The sequence below is a fragment of the Pyxicephalus adspersus genome, chromosome 4, assembly GCF_032062135.1.
Source record: "Pyxicephalus adspersus chromosome 4, UCB_Pads_2.0, whole genome shotgun sequence".
In the NCBI taxonomy this organism is placed as follows: Eukaryota; Metazoa; Chordata; class Amphibia; order Anura; family Pyxicephalidae; genus Pyxicephalus; species Pyxicephalus adspersus.
Window position 1 is genome coordinate 109,103,301 of NC_092861.1, and position 19,173 is coordinate 109,122,473.

The 19,173-nt window shown below is 37.5% G+C and overlaps 1 protein-coding gene across 4 annotated transcripts; it reads right to left on the reverse strand.

The window, feature by feature from the left end:
- Window positions 1-2,682: 2,682 nt before the first annotated feature.
- Window positions 2,683-18,681, reverse strand: STX11 (syntaxin 11). 4 transcript variants are annotated; one of them, XM_072409260.1, is made up of 2 exons: window positions 18,401-18,681; window positions 2,683-3,926 (listed from the first exon to the last, which is right to left on the reverse strand). In XM_072409260.1, the coding sequence occupies exon 2, from the start codon at window positions 3,919-3,921 to the stop codon at window positions 3,064-3,066; it is 858 nt and encodes a 285-aa protein (XP_072265361.1). In that variant the 5' UTR covers window positions 3,922-3,926; window positions 18,401-18,681; the 3' UTR covers window positions 2,683-3,063. The 4 variants fall into 4 exon arrangements, with proteins under 4 accessions (XP_072265361.1, XP_072265362.1, XP_072265360.1 ...); XM_072409261.1 differs by lacking the exon at window positions 18,401-18,681 and adding an exon at window positions 15,121-15,265; XM_072409259.1 differs by lacking the exon at window positions 18,401-18,681 and adding an exon at window positions 7,286-7,511.
- Between the last annotated feature and the right edge of the window lie 492 nt (window positions 18,682-19,173).

The window sequence follows — 19,173 nt, forward strand, 5'->3', positions numbered from 1 at the left end:
GTTAGATGTTCCAACTTCTAGATACAGCAACTGTAAAATGTTAAGGTTTCTGATCACTTTATGTCATGGGAACAATGGGCACTTTGATAAATAGGGGGACCACTTGCCCCCCAAGACTGGGGATCTAATACTAATCTATCAAAAAAGTTTTTAAAGATTTTAACTTTAGATACTTGATTTTAGCTGTTTGAATTGTTTCATTTCCAGATGACATGGCTTATAACAAATAGAACCATATAAAATGCACAGAATTGCATATGTTGGATTAGAAATGTTAATGTAGCTGTGATATGATAAAAAACACACCTGGGTTATCAAGTAAGGTTTAATTACTGTGCCAGTTTTGGTGAATATGAACCTCTCCCTTTTAATTGCTAATGTAGCAAGATATACTACTGCTTTACACATGTGGAGAAGGTATAGTGTATGCAATATTGTTTTTACATACAAGAGATAGGAACAATAGTTCATATATGCCAGAAGGTACATCAACCTTAAGGTACCATGACGAAGATAGTGAAGATTTGCTAAATAAATGCAGATTCATATAATCTGTAAAGAAGCAAACGTTTTCATCACCCATATTAACAAACCATATCCTGCATTTGTGAAATGGTTTGTTAGGTAAAATGATAAACTATGGCCAGCAGGCATGGGTAAACTGGCCCGCTGGGCTTTTTAATCCGGTTTGTCAAATATTGGTATAAACTGGCAAAAAAGGGTGACCAACAGGACTGTTCCCACTGAAATTGGATGCAAGTTTTCTTTTAATTTTAGGAAATGGCTATTAAAAGTAATTTTCATTTCAGTTCATACAGACATTCTCCATCCATGTAATACTTGCCCATCAAATTTTAAAATGTTGTGTGGCCCCTAGGCCAAAAAGTTTGCCCACCCCTGCTTTACACTGTTTACAAACAACTGATTGTTTTTTTATAGACAGCTTGAAGATCTGCTTTTCATATCATAATTTGCCTATGTTTGATCCAGGCACCAATGAAGAGCCTGCACATAGAAAAATACAAGTGCTGCCATTGCTGAACTCCCAAGAATACTAGCCGACTGTCTGTCTTTGTTCTAGATTAATGACTCACAATATCACAAAGTTTCATCATCACATTTGATAAGAATTCAAAGTTATCTAAACAGTGTACAAAGTTTAATTGTGATTATTGTTCTAAAGTTATATGTGAGGTTGGCTTCCCTCTGACTAATACTATATGATAAAAATGATTTATGTAGTTGTTGAACCTGTAAAATATATAACCTTCAGTTAGTAATCAACTACTTAACTGAAGACAAACAGCTGAAATAAATATATTGAAAATATTTTTTTCTGGCATTTTAGCAAAGGATTTGTCCTGCCAAGTTTGTGCTTAAGTAGGAGACAGAGAGAGGGTTTTTTTGGCATAAAGTTAACATTGTATCAATAAATTTTGTAAACAATTCAAAAAAATGCAAATCCAAACTTCTGTACATAAATCACATTAGGGCTGGCCAGAGAACTGGCTCTAGACAGTATCAATCGGCTATAAATGATAGGGCTCAAGTGTGCCCTAACAATATTTGCATTCAGTGGTGCAATAAAGTCCTGAAAAAGGCTCTTGACATAGAACAACTGACTACCAAATGTAGTTCATGGGGTGGGTTAGCAGACCCATAGATTCCAGCAAATTTGAATCTGCATATAGACATGCGTGTCACATAAGTGGTACCTGATGCGTTTCTCCCAATCTAGGCTTCCTCAGGGGTATTGGCACACTTGCGAGGAAAGGTACTGGAAGGAATATAGTTCACATTGGAAGGATGCGTGTGTATGCTGGTATGCCCCACAAAGGTCTAGGGGGGATTGAAGATGTTTTGGCAAATGCCTGTGGTGTAAGCAGAATGTAATTGCTAACAACAAGGATAAGCTGGTTGTATATAGACAACATCTCCCATGGTGCCAAGTCTGCAACTCACACCTCTGGTACCCAACATTGGGACACCACAGCCTGGACAATGAATAAACAGCAACACATTGATAAGTGATTAGTTCTTACTCAATTCTCTTTCCCCAGCACACAAATATGCAGCAGAACCTGATTAGCTCCTAGAATAGCCCCATCTGCTCCCTCCCTGCTGTGCAGGGCTTTAAAATATTGACATATAGATAGATGTAAGTACTTACATTGGCTGTATTTAAACATACACTATTGGTTTTTACATAGACCAATATTAAATAGCTGGTTTTGTTTATCATATATGCAGTAATTCTGTTTTAAGAGACATGTTTTATATTTGTAGTTGCTTTCCCTGGGGGAAGAAAATAGAATTTGCAGAATTTTGTAGGATTACAGCAGCTTTCCGAGTTAAAAAGTGTGACATAGGACCTTCTGAAACTTTAAGTGGGATAACAACACAAGTAGTACATTCACTTTATCAATCCCTTTAGTTACTTACACCATCTGTTATACAGGACTCGTACCTACATTCAGTTAGTGTCTTACTTTCATTTAATGGTTTTTGGTTAAGTTACATCTGGCTTTTTAAAGTCCAATTATACAATCTCCTTTAAATTTACCAAAACTATATATTATGGGAGCCTCTAAAAATATATAATCAGATAGTAAAATATGTGGTCATTTTAAACTGGGACATACAAAAGATCAGTTTATACTTTTAAAAAAAGAATAACCAAAATGAACATAACACCAAGCCATTTATTAATGCCTTTCTCGCATAAAAAATAAGAAAATTCTTTAAAACCAATTGCAATAACTAAAGCATGCATGTGTATGCTAATGTTCCATTAAATACTGAAGTATAGTTTAGTCTGAATTCTAATAAAATGGTAAGAATCCTTATGGCTTTCACCAACTTAAAAACATGCAGGGTTCACTAAAGGCCCAGAAGGTGGTTACCACCATGGCTTCCAATGCAATTATATTTCATATTTTACACATTGGTGACCAGCTCAGTCAGAAAACCTTTGTTGATCCTGTTGCATCTTTCTTGTTAGTTGTTAGTGGTGTAATTTTCATACAACACCCCGTTTTGTTAACACTGTCCTTTGAGTTTGTCTTAGTTACAGCAGGGACAACAACAGCAGAAAAACTGACGGCATGGATTCTTCTTCTTATATTCCACAGCTTGTTTGATCTGAGTTTTGGCAGCACCAACATAATCTTTCACTTTTTCTAAGTTTAACTCAACAACATTCAGAGTCTCAGCCTGCTCTTCAACCAACAAGGCCATCTGTAAGAAGAGGTCATGGACTTCTCTTATACGAGTCTCTAGTTTTAGTAGTTCTTTGTGCCGCGTTTCAATCTCATTAAGGGCTGACCGAGCAACTTTGACATCAGAGAGAAGATTTTCAGAGAAGACATCCCATTTTCCTTGTTCTATCATATCCTCTATCTGATTTCCTGATACATCCTTGCCCATGATTTCCAGCTGCCGCTGTATGCGGATCTTGCAGTTCTCCCTCTGAACCATTTCAGCTTCATTGTACTCAACCATAGCTTTTTGGAAGGCACGTGTAAGAGTAATATATTGTGCTTTAGCCACACGTGCAATAACTGAGTTTTCCCCATGTTTGCTTTCAGCATCTTCACTAAGGTTTTTAAGGCTTTGAAGTTTTCTGTGGATGCCCTCTCCCCGTACCTTAATGTCTTTAGCAATACTGTTTGAATCTCTTTTGATACTGCTAAGGCGGCGCATTGACGTTAGAAAGCGTGTGGTTTGCTTTCCCAGTCGTTTTACATCAACTTTCAATAAGTGGTTTTCTGTCCGGATGACCTGTATGTCATTGTAGAGGGCTTCTAAAGAATGGTCTGTTTCAAACATAGCAAGGTCCTGACAAAAATCTTCTTCACCATTTTGAACATATTGACTATGAAGTCTTGCATACTCAAGAAGCTCACTTAGACGGTCCTTCATGATTACTGCAAAACAAGCATAAAGTGTGATAAATTGTAAATATGTAAAACAAAAAAAAAAAACAGGTAGATGCAGATAATTGATAAAACAGTTTATTAAAACAGTTTGTTTTAATAAGAAAGTGTCGATACACCTGTATGAAATAAAATCATTCTATATATACTCAAAAGGCATTTCCCTACTTTTATCACTCATCACTTAGAATTTTCATTCTGTACAAAAGATATTACTGAATATTTACATTCAGTGTAGCATCATTAAATGCTATACTTTTATTACAGGAGTAAATTATTGCATGGAAAACCCTCCTGGCCCAGAAATAGTGTACAACAGTAGTATATTTCAAGTGGACCTCATCACCAAAAAAATGCAATATGACAGCCAAACCTTGTTGATTACATCAGAGTAGGAACAGTGAATGCGGTCTCAAATAAAGAAAGTGTGACTTGCAGCCATGTCTTGCAGATTACACAAAAGAGCTTTCCTCTCTGTTATTTGGGGGACTCGGTTGGGTAACTGGAGTCCTGGTAACTGGCTCTGCAGTGTATCAGGAGTCCTACTTCAAATTATGTAAGGCTTGTAAAAAGACATCGTGATGATATTGTTTAGGTAATCCATTGAGTGTTTGTGACCTTGAACAAATATTAAAATATGGAAAAAAAAAAATCTAAAATCTCCCCATGTTTGATTAAGGTTACTAAATTAAAATATTGAAGAAAGAGTCAGCACGACAGCCAGGATTTGTATTAATTTTGCATTGCTTTGGAAAACTGAGCAAATGCCCTCAATTACTTAATAACATTTTTATTGGCATTTGTTTTATCCCACTTTCCTGTTTTGTTAGAATGATTTTTTCTGGTAAGCGGTCAATGTGATTTTTTCACCAAAATATCCAATGTTTTAGTTAAAAATAATTAATTTTTTTTCCAAACATTATTAACACTTGTTAAAAAACATTATAAAATGCATTTTTTATGCTTTTTATAATATTTTGTAACACGTTTTAATAATGTTTGGAAATAAAATTTAATATTTTTACCTAAAATATTGGATACTTTGGTGAAAAAAAAAACACGACACATACCGAGGGTTGGGGGCCTCTGCTCTATAGCCTGGAGTAGCAGGGTAGCCATCAAGAAAGACAAGGGGTACTTCTATGTCGGGCCCCAATCAAAAGAGCTTGACTGTTGCAATGTTGAAATTTTTAGACATGGGGAAGGGGTCCCAGGAAGTTTACTTAGTATACTTACTACTGCAAATAACCATGCAGAATGCTTGGATTTTCTGTGCTTTTACACACAATTTTGTAAGTTGGTCACTCATTTTCCTTTGCAACCCAATAGTGATGGAAATTTTGTATTCCCCCTGGTGGACAGTTTAATGGAAATGAGCGGAGGTAAAGTATATGCCTAAAAGTTGAGAAAACTAGTTGCTTTTCCCCAGTTTGTTATTTTGAAATAAAAAAATACAATAAAACTACCACAATTTTTTTTTGCCAAGATATAGGCTGTGTTCATTTATGTCCTCTTTCAGTCTCTGTCTGCATCCAATGTTAAATTTACTAACCGCTAGAAGATAGACCATGTTCAAGTATTGCAGGATGCAACTATCTGCAGGATGCAACTACTTCCATGGCTAATTTTAAATTGTAAGGACCTAATCTATCTAAGCCACTGACATGTAAAACCTTTTTTTAGCCAAATCCAAAAATCTTATAGGCTTTAATTCCCACAATACATATTTTAGATAACTTGAAAATGTAACTGTACAATAAGGCATATTTAGAAAGCAGTGAATGACATGAGCATTGAACCCATTTACATGATCAGTGTTAAATCCCTATATTTTTGGATACTGGGAAACTTTATGTAAAACAGAGAAATGTCTGTTCATAATCTTACATGCTAAGCTTACTGTGTGTTCATATAAATTATGATATATTAATTGTTACAGCAATTATCAAGGTTTTGGTTAGAAAGGGTAAGAGTTAAAGCACCTATTACTGTTAGGGTTTCTTTCATTTTTTGTGTCGAATGGGAGAAGGCTACCCCCACATTTCCTCAAACTATTGTTAGCTTGACAGGTAGTAGGGGTAAATCTGCTAACAGAGCCCTGGATAGCTGTAAAAACCTTACATTTCATTGGTCGTCACCAACTTTAGCCAAAACTACAAAACATTTTCTGGCTTTACATGCACTTTAATTCATAGATCCCACACAGGAACATAATGCAGTTTTTTAAAAGCTGACTTCTAAATATCCTAAAATTGATAAAATTATGGATATGACTTTTATGCAAAAAAGTCTTTTAGTAACAGAGATTTGTAATAGATTCTGAAATATTGACCGTGGTGCCCCCAACCCCAATGATCTAACCTTATGAGAGCCAATGTGTCATACCAACATATTTTTAAGGAAATAAACCAAATATACATGTCCCAACAAAAAGAACATATTTAGAGATCAACATTTGTATAAAAATATCTGCAATTATAACGTCCTATGAATATATTCAGCAAAACAATCAAAAAGTATTTTATTATGCCCACACAACAATCTCTGCAGTTTTTTTTAATGTCTGTCCTTTAATTTTAATAAATACAAACTTTATGGAACATCATCATTCCCAGGAGAAATGAATGGAGACTAGCTCAGCCTTTTGTCCAAGAACTTAATGAGGGATAAGCTTTAAAGTTTAGGGCAGCCTTATTTTCAACACGAGGGAACCCTTAAAGTAAATGTTTAGGTCCTCAGGGAACACCTTTTATGTATTCACTATATCCACAGCTCATAGTACATTGGAAGAGCTCCTCTTACATTGCTAACCAGTGGGAAGAATGTCCATCTTACAGATAGCCAAAAAGATCACTTGTGTCACTTAAACTGAACTGAGTGACACATATTGCTTAAGGAACCCTACGTTTCAACCGATCCCTAGTTGAGAAATGCTGGTTTAGGACTTATTTATATACGAACGTATAATTTATATACCATAGAAATGTGTTAAGTCTTAAACACAACATTTAAAATAGAACATGTGGGTTTTTTTGTGTTGCATTTTTAGGCATTATGTTGTGCTGATGTCTTCTTTTACCAACAAAAATAGGTTTTGTTTAACCAATTGCAAACCCATCAAAAGCCTTATATTTTACATATTCCAATAAATTTTCAAAACATCAATGGGCTTAATTATATCAAACACAAACAGAAATGAGCAATTATAGGGAGCATGGTAAATTTAAATAATACAAATTTTAAATAATACAAAGTAATTAAGCACAGTGCACAATACATATTGTAGAGTTAAGTATTCAGGAAGCAAAAATGCATTTCACAAAAAAAAAAAAAAAAGTTAAAACACAAACCTGAACGTTGCTTTTCCTCACTTGTCTGTTCTTCCATTTTACAATTTTTCTTAAAATAATTCCATAAACCACATGAAAATTATGCCCAATGTAATACAGCACTTTTAAGAACTGTTATAAAGAAACGAAACAAGCCCTGTCCATTGTTTTCTCTAAGAGGCTGCTGTGACCACACATTTATGGGCTGGCTTAGAAGGACAGTTGTGTGCTTAACCTCTAAATTTAAAGAAGTTAGCAAATGACTCAAACGAGTTACCAATATGGGAAAGAGGATGTTCAGACAGATAAAGTAGATAGGTCCTTTTTTTCCCTCTTTTAACTGTTAAGCACCATGACTTTAAACAAAGGCACAGATCCTGACAGTGGATAGGAACTGCCTCCTGCAATAGCTACAGGGCTGACACATGTAAAGTATTATTTTAACTGCACAATTATCTAGACCTCATCAAGACTTTCTAGGCATAATATGAATGTCTTTATTTCCGTTCTCTAAAGTTTATATATACTCTTCTAAAAGCACATCATTTCATTGTGAAATGTATTAAAAAAAGAAAAAAAGAAAATGGAACTTGCCATCGGTTACCAGTGATGAAAGGCTAAAGATGTTTAAAGATGTGCAAAGGTTTTTTTTTTTAAAGCATGCAGTGTGGGTACCCAATTGAGTTGGTATCATCGTCTTGCAGTCTGCACCTTTGAAGGTATATACTTTTGAGGTCAGTTAGTGGAGATCAAAGCTGTCAGCTACAAGCAGGTCTAACAGCTGTGCAAAGCGTCTGTAGCTGTCAAAGGGAGAACATTTCATTATCATATCCTCATCACATGGCATCATGATGAGGGACATTCAAATGCAAAATGGGGGAAAGAGGGTGTTAAAGAAGCTAAAAATTTTAATCCAAAAATAACGTTAAATTAAAATGACAAGAACCGCACAAGAACTAAAGAACGAATAAATCAAAGAGGAAAAATAGGACCTTGGTAATCCATTGCTCATTATTTCTATTTACTTATTTCTGCATGAATAAACACTAAACATGGAATAATGGTAAGGAATGTAAAACAAAAAAAGACGTTATTTAGAATTAGATAATGGCTAGAATTAAAACTTCATTGTGGCATATATTTCACATATTCTTAAAACAATACCCCAGGTTAACTGCTAAATAAAAAATGAAATGGGCAGCAAACATCATTATGCCGTCACAGGCAGCGGCTCGGCACAGGATGCATCCTCCTAACACTCATCCATTTTGTTGGGGTATTATTTCTCCCAAAACTATGAACACCGAGTCATGTGGAGCCTCATGTCTTCCTCAAACTTACCTCTAATGCCAACAAAAATATTTATTCTATAGACCACCAATACAGGGGAAATTTTTTCCCCCCCAACTACTGCTACCGTAAGTAATGTAAGGTGCACACTACACCGAACGCCTGTACTCTGTTTTACACAACCCCGGGGGGGCTACATTCTGTATGCTGTGCATCACATGCCCCTGAGGACTGCCTCCTGGGGCACACATAGCCCAATAGCTGCCCCTCCACAGTAATGGGACCACATCCTGTACATCATATAACTACAAATATATGCATTTGGAGACAAGGGTGAACTATATAATTTATTTTTTAGTCTTTTGAATGACCTACCCTCAACCTCAATGACATATGGTGTTAGAGCATAAACAGTTGCCAGCTTCTCCTTACATGACAGTGTTTAGGCATGGTAAACTGCCATTCCGACATGAGCACGTCATCCTGAAGCATCACTTCACTTATACCTGGAAATACAAGTTATCTTCTGGGGGCCCTAATGGAGCAGCATGGGGGTGCTGTAAAGGAGAGTATAGACGTACTGCACTAAAGCAGTTAAGAGAATTCCACTTTTTGTTTTGTAATATACTGAGTAAAATTGGCATTCTAATAGAGCCATGTGGAATATAAGGGTTTATTATGAATCATTCCAAATCCATGAGACTGCCCTGGCATTTTAACACAATACCAGTGTCCTGTGGAATCTGCGCCCTGGCCTGAGCCAAGTGCTCCAATGTTTGTTACAGCACCCAGCTCCAGCAGACTGATCTCCTAGGAAATAAAAACTTATTTTAACTTTTATTCTCAAATACTCTATAGCCATGTGGAATGCAAAACATTTTCTAGGTTTACAAACTCACATAATTCTCCATGTATACTTTCTAGGTCCCTGACCAGCAGTGGCTTTACAAACTAAAAGGAGACATTTTTGTCCTGTACAATAATATAAATCCAATTCTGCCTGAGCTTAACTTGGGGAAGTTCAATAAATCAGTTGAGAAATACTCAGCCATGGAAACGATTATTACAGTAAGCACTTTGTAAGCAGAGCTATACATTGCATACTTCTGACCAAAGTGCAGTAGTCAGAACTATGTAATGTACAGTAGAGCAAATAGAATGCAGTCAAAACATTTTTTTGTAGACAACAGCTCAAAAATAAGTCTTCATGAACGTAATGTCTGGGGTATGTACTCTGCAAAATGAGTATTGTCTCTTAGTGGTGATGGTTAGTGCCCCAATTAGCATATGAAATATAAAAGTGGGTGCTTACAACCTTTATGGTTATTTTTGTTACAGGCCATGCTATTGCAAACTCCAAGAAAATTGCCTAATGCACATCTGGAAGAGACCAGATTTTCCATGTTGCGGTTCAGTAATATAGGTCTTCTCCCCACCCTAACTCTGTGACTAAATGGTAAAAGGGGAAACAGCCAACCAATGAGCTCAACTCTCTAACTCTGTTCTTACCCAATATCAGTGCTGCTTCTTTTATTCCGAGTTCTGCTTTACAGGGGACAACAAAAATGTTCTGACTCCTAAAAAATTAACTTGTAATAAATTACATAATAGGCTCTATTTATAAAACAGGGAATCGAACATACCCTCAAACATTAGCTTATTAGAATCAATGAAGCACATGGACCTGTTAAATTCCCACCAGGAAATGTTTGCGGGAATGCCTGTTTTACCATTTTATAAATAGAACCCAATGTGTTCATGTTTCATATTTTACAGATAATATTCCTAATAAGGTATACCTTTGCTGTATTAAAGTCCAATGATTAATTAAATCATTACTGTGAAGTCCAGCTGAGCTACTATGCAATATGATGTTCAATAAATTATTGTAATGTGAATTATACATTACAGAAAGGGTTTCAATTTGTTTTTGAGTTTCTGTAGTTGTAACTTCTTAGTTCTTTTTAAGTAGCATCAAAGATTAGATTTTTGATCTTTGAGCTGGTAATAATGTCCCCAGTTTTCCTTTTAAGTTTTTTTTTCCTTCTATATTATACAACTTTATATTTTATTGGTTTAGCTTTTTGATAAAAAAAAAAAAACAAAAAAAAAAAAAAAAAAAAACATGGTAATTCATTTTGGAAATGACCAGCTTGGATGGCACCTTTGGTAGTGCCTCTGTTTCCCAACCAGCAAATCTTTGGTTTGTTCCCAATAAGGTTAAGTACCTCTCATTTCCTTACTTGGCATTTAGCATACAGAGGGATGGAGTGATTAGCCAGCGTCAGAGAATGTGACTGGGTTGAGGGTTTGCTTGGTCTCTAAAGCTACGTACACACGTCCAACGGTTCTCGCCCAATAATCGACTCAAGGCCAATATCGGACGAGAATCTGGTGTGTGTACAGCTCCAGTCGTCCATACGACTGTCCTGGCAGATCCACGGAAGATGGACGACTAACGATCCAAATGCAAGGGAAGGGGGGAGGACGCAGGAGGGGTGCAGCTCTGTCGCTCTCCCCCTCCCCTCTGCATAGAGCAGAACGGTGCTGTATGTAGAGCACTCATTCATGCATCGTGCAGTGCTAGTCGTTGGAAAGGATTGTGAGAGATCCTTTCTGACAACTATTATTGCGCTGTGTATGTGGCTTTAGGCAAACTACCTTAGAAGGCACCAGAAAAAAGCTCATTTGAAATATACTATGCAAAATGTACAAAATCCCCTTCATATACCTGTAAAATTGCTGAGCAGGGTTATAAACACCAATCACTTGCATGCACCGACAGCGACAAAATGCTTTGTATGTCGTGCAAAAGTATAGAAAATACGTTACTGGTATAAACGATGGAGTTGTAGTTCAGGGTTTTCTATACCAACAACAAATACTTTGTTTTAAACCTGGTTGTGTTTAAAACACCACCATGAATTATTGTGTTTTTTTTTAGGTCATTGTGGGGTTCAACTTTGTGAAGACGTAAGCTTTGCGGCTTTTGCGGGAGTTTGTACAAATGCCCCGATACTTGCGGTATAGTGCTTTTTCTCTAATGCAAATGACTGTGAACCATTGAATTCCATGCAATGAATATGTGTTTTAAATGCGTACAGCTATAAACAAAAAAAAAAAATAGCTGTGGGGCCAGGTATAGGTAGGTGCACAATGTGGGGCACTGAAGGGGAAGGAGAAACAAGGTGCTTATAGTTGTAGGAATGTGTTTATAGCTCAGCATATGGACTGCAGCCAGCTATATAAACTATTATGTAAGCATGAAATTAAAGGAGGACAATGTTTTTCAAACATTCTAACAGAATGTGGACAATCCAGTCCCTTGCCATGTCTGGTCAAACATTTTATTTGAATTGATGTTTAAACCCCCTACTTGTTTTGCAGCTTTAATATCTTTGAATGATGGTCATATCTGACTTTAGCAGCATATTAGACTTTGCACATAATAGACAATTGCGTTTGACAATATTGACTTTTTTCCCCCGCATCAGAGTTGCTTTTTCACTTTTCAGCTATTTTGTTGAATTTGAGGATCAAATTCTTGATGTGGTAGAACATGCCAATAAGCAATGGCAGGGCTGCTCATGATGTCACGACACAAGAAAGCTTCATATGGGGGTACATAGAAATTGCAGGCCCCTTCACCAAAAAAATTAAAGAAAAAAACACCACTGAACACCCTGGGTTAGTATCAGTTTGCTTGTTCTCAGTGGGAATCCCTCATTCTGCATTTCAGTTAGTCAGACTCAGGCTGCATACACATACTGGATCAGGGATGTCAAACTCAAATACACAGAGGGACAAAATGAAAAACTTAGACAAAGTCGGGGGCCAACCCTGAAATTTATTGAAAAAAAATTGAGGAAGTTTTTCCTTCTCATTAGATATAAAATCTTTTCATATGGAAACAAAGAGGTTTTGCTTCACATTCAATCTGGAACAAGCTTATAATAGAGAAAGAGGCCTAATATTTTTTTTATTTTATTTAGGAAAAATCTTATGCCTTTTTTTTCTATTTGTAGCCTTTAAAGGTAAATTTCAATGGTAACAGAGGCTTACAATAATAACAACAATTTTCTTCTATGAAAATCCAACCATTCACGTCCGTGCCTTGGAGTAGCATGGAAAAGTACAGCTGAGGGGGAGTGCTAGAAATGCTAGAAATAGCGTCGCTACTAAAATTCTCATCATTGCTTGCATCAATAAAACAGTCCAATGCGGGTCACGCATGGGCAAAGAGTCCCCTGGTCTATGGACCCGAGTGATGCCAGGAACTGTAGTAGCGGCACTATTTCAATACAGCGGCGGGCCAGCTGCAGTTCACATTTATGATTTATTTGGGGGCCAGACAAAGAATGTTGAGGGCCAGATTTGGCCCCCCGGGCCAGAGTTTGACCGATTGTACGATCATAATGATCTTGGATAAAAATCTAGCTTGTGTACAACTGTCCCCCAATGTCATTCACTGACTCTTGCTCCTGGATCAATAAACAACTGAGAAGAGATGACTTTCCTATGAAGAATAAAACAGCATAGTGTGCACAGCAATTGCTCCTTCTCCTGCCATTGGAAACTATCAGGAAAGACTGTCTCCAGAGAATAATACTGCTCGTGTTAACTGTCTCTAAGAGCAAGGTTGGAGTTCTCACCATGGCCTAGGGTACCACAGTTGATTTTACTCTAATGATCCTGTTTCTATAAACACAAATTACCTACCTGAGCTCTAAAATGCTTTGTTCAAGCAGTCAGCTCTTCTATGTCCTGTTTGCTCAGTCTGAGCATTCACCAGTCTCCCCACAGCACCCACCCTGAGTGTTAGGCCCCAGTGTCACTCCCTGGTAGAATGCCTGGATTCCCAGCTTTTTAAAGCTCCGAAAAGCTGGGCCATCAAGCAAACCTGGAATGGATTTGGTCTAGGATTGAAAACATGAATGAAAAAATTATTTTAAGAAATCCATTCCAAGTTTGCTGGATGACCCAGGTTTACTCATAATAGTTTATCCTCTCCAGTCTTGAGTGCATTATTAATCAGGCCCTGTGTGTCAGGTTTTAGGTGACCCAAAGCAGGTACAAACAGACCAAAGATCCCTCCTTGTCCCAACAACTCCCCAAATAGTGGCTTGTTTTGGTGAGCTTTACACCACTCAAACCACAGGATACAGGCATAGAGGGTTTGCCACCCTATACCATGAAGTACCTGACAAAGCTTTTCATGGAATAATTATTATCCATTATTTTAAAAAGCTGAAGCTTTATAATGATTGAACTAGCTGCTTAAGTGACTAAAGTGCCAACATTACAGATTGGGTTTATATATCGGAGGTGCCTTGGATAGAAGCCATTCATCTCTGAGATTATAGCTAAATATTATTCCTGGAACTGTGAAGAGGAATCATGTCAGTTCTACTGCAAGTGTTATCAAACCACACAATTCTCACATAGGTAGGTATTCAAATGTACTCATAAAAATTATAACATTTAGAGTGGTCTCAGGGAAGAATCATTTCAGTTTTTTTCTAAGACTTAAAATTTACATGAGTGTTTTTTTCTCAATTTGGTAACTTGTTAGTTCCCTTTTTAATATTTTTAACTCTCTAGTGCTCAGAGATGCCAGTATGCAAAGACAATTTTGACAAAAATTCTACAGGGTGTATTTGTATGACAGTGCAGTGACATTCATCAAACATCCACTGCAGACGATTCAAGCACTTTAGCTACATGAAAAATATAAATGGAATATGGCACGGATGTGTAAATCTCAGAGCTCAGTGAGTAGAAATACAAATCCTTTAGCTCAGTGGTCCCCAACCTTTTGCAGATCGCGGACCACTAAATGCACAGACTCTTGACCACGTATGTGCAGGGAGCCGTGTGCCACTCAAAGGGGAAGAAACTTCCACCCAGAGCGACATCATGATGCCAGAACCCACCCACTCTCCCAATGCAGGCTCAGTCCAGAGATAAAACCTGCCCACCGCCCTGAGCCTGCTATGTCTCCAGGAGACGTGGTCCGCGGCTCTGGCTGGTGCACCCCCCCAAGTGGGTCCTTCTCCTGACCCCGCTGGTGGGTGCACCGGCCGGATGGCCGGGCTGTGGACCAGGGATTGTGGACCTCTGCTTTAGCTGGTAAGACAGTTCCCACTTACAGAATGCATGGTAATTTGTGTAACTCACTTTCTGCCTGGAGTACAACTTTGAATCAATTCCAAGACATAATAAAAACTTGTCCAGGAACACATCTAGATTGCAGATAGCACATCTAGGCTGTTATATTGATCCAAATACTTTTATATGTTCTGAATAAGTTCTCTGAATACAGGTCTTCATTATCAAAGACCTCTACATCACACTGGTGATCATAGACTGCAAGAAAAAAAAAATGGGTAATAGAGGAGTAGATGCTGCATCAGTCATATCACAGCCTCTACTGCGGTCATGGTCACATTACATGATACAGGAGGCCTTAACATGTAACTAAACCAAAACATTAAACAACTGTGACCAGGTAGGTCCCTTTTTGCAGAAGGGACAGCATTGTGCCTTCTTCAATGAAATAACCTTACCTTCCTGACTGCAATATTTTAATTGTATGCTTCGGTCCTCGCTCCAGTGTGTGAGCCATAGTCTTCACCCAATCTTCTTCCTGGTGTCAGGTCTTTGGCCATCTAGGATGGTCAGCCTGGGAGATGTAACTCCCAGCCATGGCAGGTGAAGCTAGGATTTGTCGGGTATCCCGGAATTCATTTTTTTTGACAGATGAAGACTGCAATCAGACAGTAAAATATGTTTTTTGGATAAGGGACATTGTCTGTCCCATTTTGCAATAAAGACCTTCTCTTAAAGTGCAGCCATTCAATGCTATAGAAAACTGTCTTGGGCTGCAGATATTCAGAAGATAGCAGCCTACACACATGACATAGAAGTTGTTAGAGACTGGGGACAGTCAAAGTACCAGTCGTAGACTGTAGATACTTTGCATAACACTGTTGGAGATCACTGCCATTACAAGCCTTTAACAAGTCAGTGCCTTCACATTTCTGAAATCTTTAAATTATTTTTTTCTTGAAGCCAGTTTAAAGAATATTTTTCTTTCACTGGTCTAGAAGGGGTACCAGGGGTCACACACACAGAGTCTTTTCAGACTTGTAGTGAGCTGTAGCCTTCTGCTGCAGGCTCACCTGCAATTCCAACCTCTCCAATTTAGGTGAATAGGGGAGGCTGCAAGCTGCTGTTGCAGAGTTCTGAAAAGCAGCACATCCCTTTTGGCCATGTGGTTGTTGCTTGAAGACTTGCACTGCTGCCACAGCTGCCTGCTAAGCTAGGCTCCTGGTTTTCTGTTTGACTGGGAACTGCCAGCTGCACAATTTATACTGTTGTGTGATGGAAGTCTAAGTGCCAAAGGAAGATATGCAGCCCCTGATCCTCAGTTTGGGCACTAAGGTTCTTCTGCATCTGTTTGGCCTGTTGTAAGCTGTAGCCTTATTTAATAGATGAAAATATATAGCCAATCATACAAGAATTACTGACAGCGGAGTTGTACAGAGAGGGGAGGATGAGCGGGAGGGATCCCACTGCTTCTTCCAGTCTTCCCTGGCCAGTCATTTAGTGATCTTTTGGATCGCTAAACTGTCTTGGGACTGCTGTACATGTGCTAGATTTTCACCAGAAACAATCATGACCATTCATCTTAATCTACCCTAATTATTATTTATGTAATGTTACTGCTCTGTGCGTGCATGTATGTGTACATATGCACACACAAATACACAATGGTTGGTTGCATTTCTTTACTAAAATGTCATTTAAAACAAGCTAACACATACACCACAGACAATGAGTTAGGTCATCAACCTGTTTGGTAGGATAATTACATACAAGCATCATTTGGCAGTACAGAGGTAGAATTACTGATAAGGTATACATTAATTTAATAGGGAAAAAAAAATTTATTACTTTGGAGGACCTAAACCGGAATAGCCTGAAAGAATACCTTCTTTTCCCCCCGGGTAAAAAAAAAAGATGCTTCCTGTGTCAAACAGCTGTGACTTGCATGCATAAGAAATATAAATGAAATGCTGTCACATCTTCCAGGAAACTGTAAAGAACATGGTGAGCCTTTTTTTTTTTTTTTGCAAACACGTAGCTCATGTTTTCATTTTGATAAATTCACCAAAAACCCATAATTTCTAGGTTTTCAGGTTTTACAAGAATTATGAACTACAATGAAAAATTATTTAAACATCCCAAGTGTCATTAATCGGAATGTTTGTTCTTGAGCTGGCAATCTACAAGCAGTAAATTAAGTGTCCCTGCTGGCTTAGTTTGCTTGCTTGTTTTACCATCCCTTAAGAAAATATAATGCATTAATTTAGGCTATATTTACACCTTTGTATTATAAATGCATTGCACATGAAACAAGATACATTTCCTATGTGATTTACAGCAAAATGCATGTTTCATGGGGAATATTGATGACACATCTAAAATACCCATGACTCACCAAATGGGGAGATGTGAATGTATCCTTACAAATTTGTTAATGTGCGTTTCAAAGAAAATAATAAATGTAAAAAGCAAACTGCTGGGAAAGTTTACCATACCTCAAGAGCATCAAAACTATATCATGTGAATTTTAACCTGAACAAAGCTGATAAACTGCCTTTTACTTTATTGTGACTCATGGCCAGGTACACAAGACTTAGAAAGAAACAGCTATATTTTAAAAAAGCATCATTATTTATGTTCCTTTGCTCCACAGACTAATACACGTTTTAATATTCATAAAGCAACCTATGGCATCACTTCCTTTTTTTGAGGTGTGCAGGGTGAACTCCTAAGTGATCCAACATGTTGGGAAATGTAAGCCATTGTTATACTATAACACTCCATGGTTAAAAGTTTACTCTAGGGAATAAAAAAAAAAAAAAAAATCACAGCAAACTGCAGTTTCCAAAAGGAAGAGAAGACCTCTCACCACCTGTTCTTGATCATGGTAAAGCTGCCCATGGCAGCACTACCAGCATAGTAACAAATTTAGTAAGCTGCAGGACAGACGACAGCTGGTCTTCAAAGACCAGGTAACCTGGTAAATGATATAAACGAAAAGCTGCCTGAAATTCTTAGTATTATCTGTACTGATGCAAAAACCTAAACCGTATATATACTAAAATATCAATAAATAAATTATAACATAAATATCTCTGGGCCTGCACACAGCACGATGTGTTAAAATATATAATTTAAAGATGTAAGCCATTTTTTAAAAGGTGTTCTTAACACCTAAAAAAAAAAAAAAAACAAAGGAAGAAATGCCCATTACTGGTTGGATCATTTTGTACTTTTATTGCATGCTCACCCCACAAGCTGATTTCAGCAGTCTATGGCTTCAAAAAGAAATGACCACAAGCTTGGTGTTACCCTTCAGCTAAAAAAGCTTTTCAGTTCAGTTGAATGCAGGTTTTCTGTCAAACAGAAAACAAATGCAATAGTATCTAACCGTCTTCTCATTATCTGGAGCAAAAGTGATTCAAGAGGTGACCTAATGGACACCTGTGTGCAAATCCACCTTAATCAAAGGAAAATACCTTGCAACCTAAAGTATATCTAAATTCAAAACTTTTATGCTAATAGTAACAGATGCAGACATCTTAAAAAGTAAGTGCTAGATTATGTATCTTATATTCTTTTCTTCAAAGCATAATAAACTTTTACCCCTTGGTTCATGTGTCTTCCAAGCTATTGCTGTAAATATAGGTCAGTCTGTGAGAAAAATTAAGCCTCAAATGATGCATGCAAATGAAAAAATGGGATTATATATAAAAAAAACAAAAAGAAGTCACTTACTTTCAGATCCTTGTGGTGTGTACTAGAAACAGGAAAAGCACATCAGACTCTTTCCAAAGACCATTTCCTAAACATGCTCAGGATTTAGGACTCATCACCTGCTACACAGCATTGCATGTGTTTGTTCCCTTATTAGAAATATTTGTCTTCCTCTTTTCAGTGGGTGTATTAGAGATCTGAGCTGAGTCTCAGTTACCCAGGTGGGTGGGGGCCAAGTGTGAGAAGAGGAAGCAGTCTGTGAGATGTGCTCAGTGGAGGTGTTACCACTCACATGGACTACATCTTACTTCTCACACCGCCTTTAATTCCCATAGACTCTTTTAGATTCTTTTCCGTGAACCCACATGCTCACCTGAACATGTAACTGCAGGCACAGGTGACTCTACAAGTGTATTGCAACCTGCTTGGAACATGGGTGTGGCTGCTTGCTCATCAGGTGAATAAAAGAAGCCTTATAGTTGGAATTTCTAAAGGGTTAAAGCAGAACTAAACAAAAATTGTAAGCAGGTAGCTCTTTATTGTAGATGGGACAGGTGATGTCCCTTCTGCTATAAAACAAACTTACCTACCTGTTCTCAGTCTTTTCTATAATGATGCATACAAAACACTGTGTATTATTCAAGCATACATGGCTGCTGGGAATGAATAAACTCATGTTAGCATGTGCTGGAGTTATAATATTCTGTCCAATCAAGATGGCCAAAGACCTGAACCCAGAATAGGTGATGAAGTTCCATTTTAAAGTTGGACAAAAAAAACAATTTTATTGTATG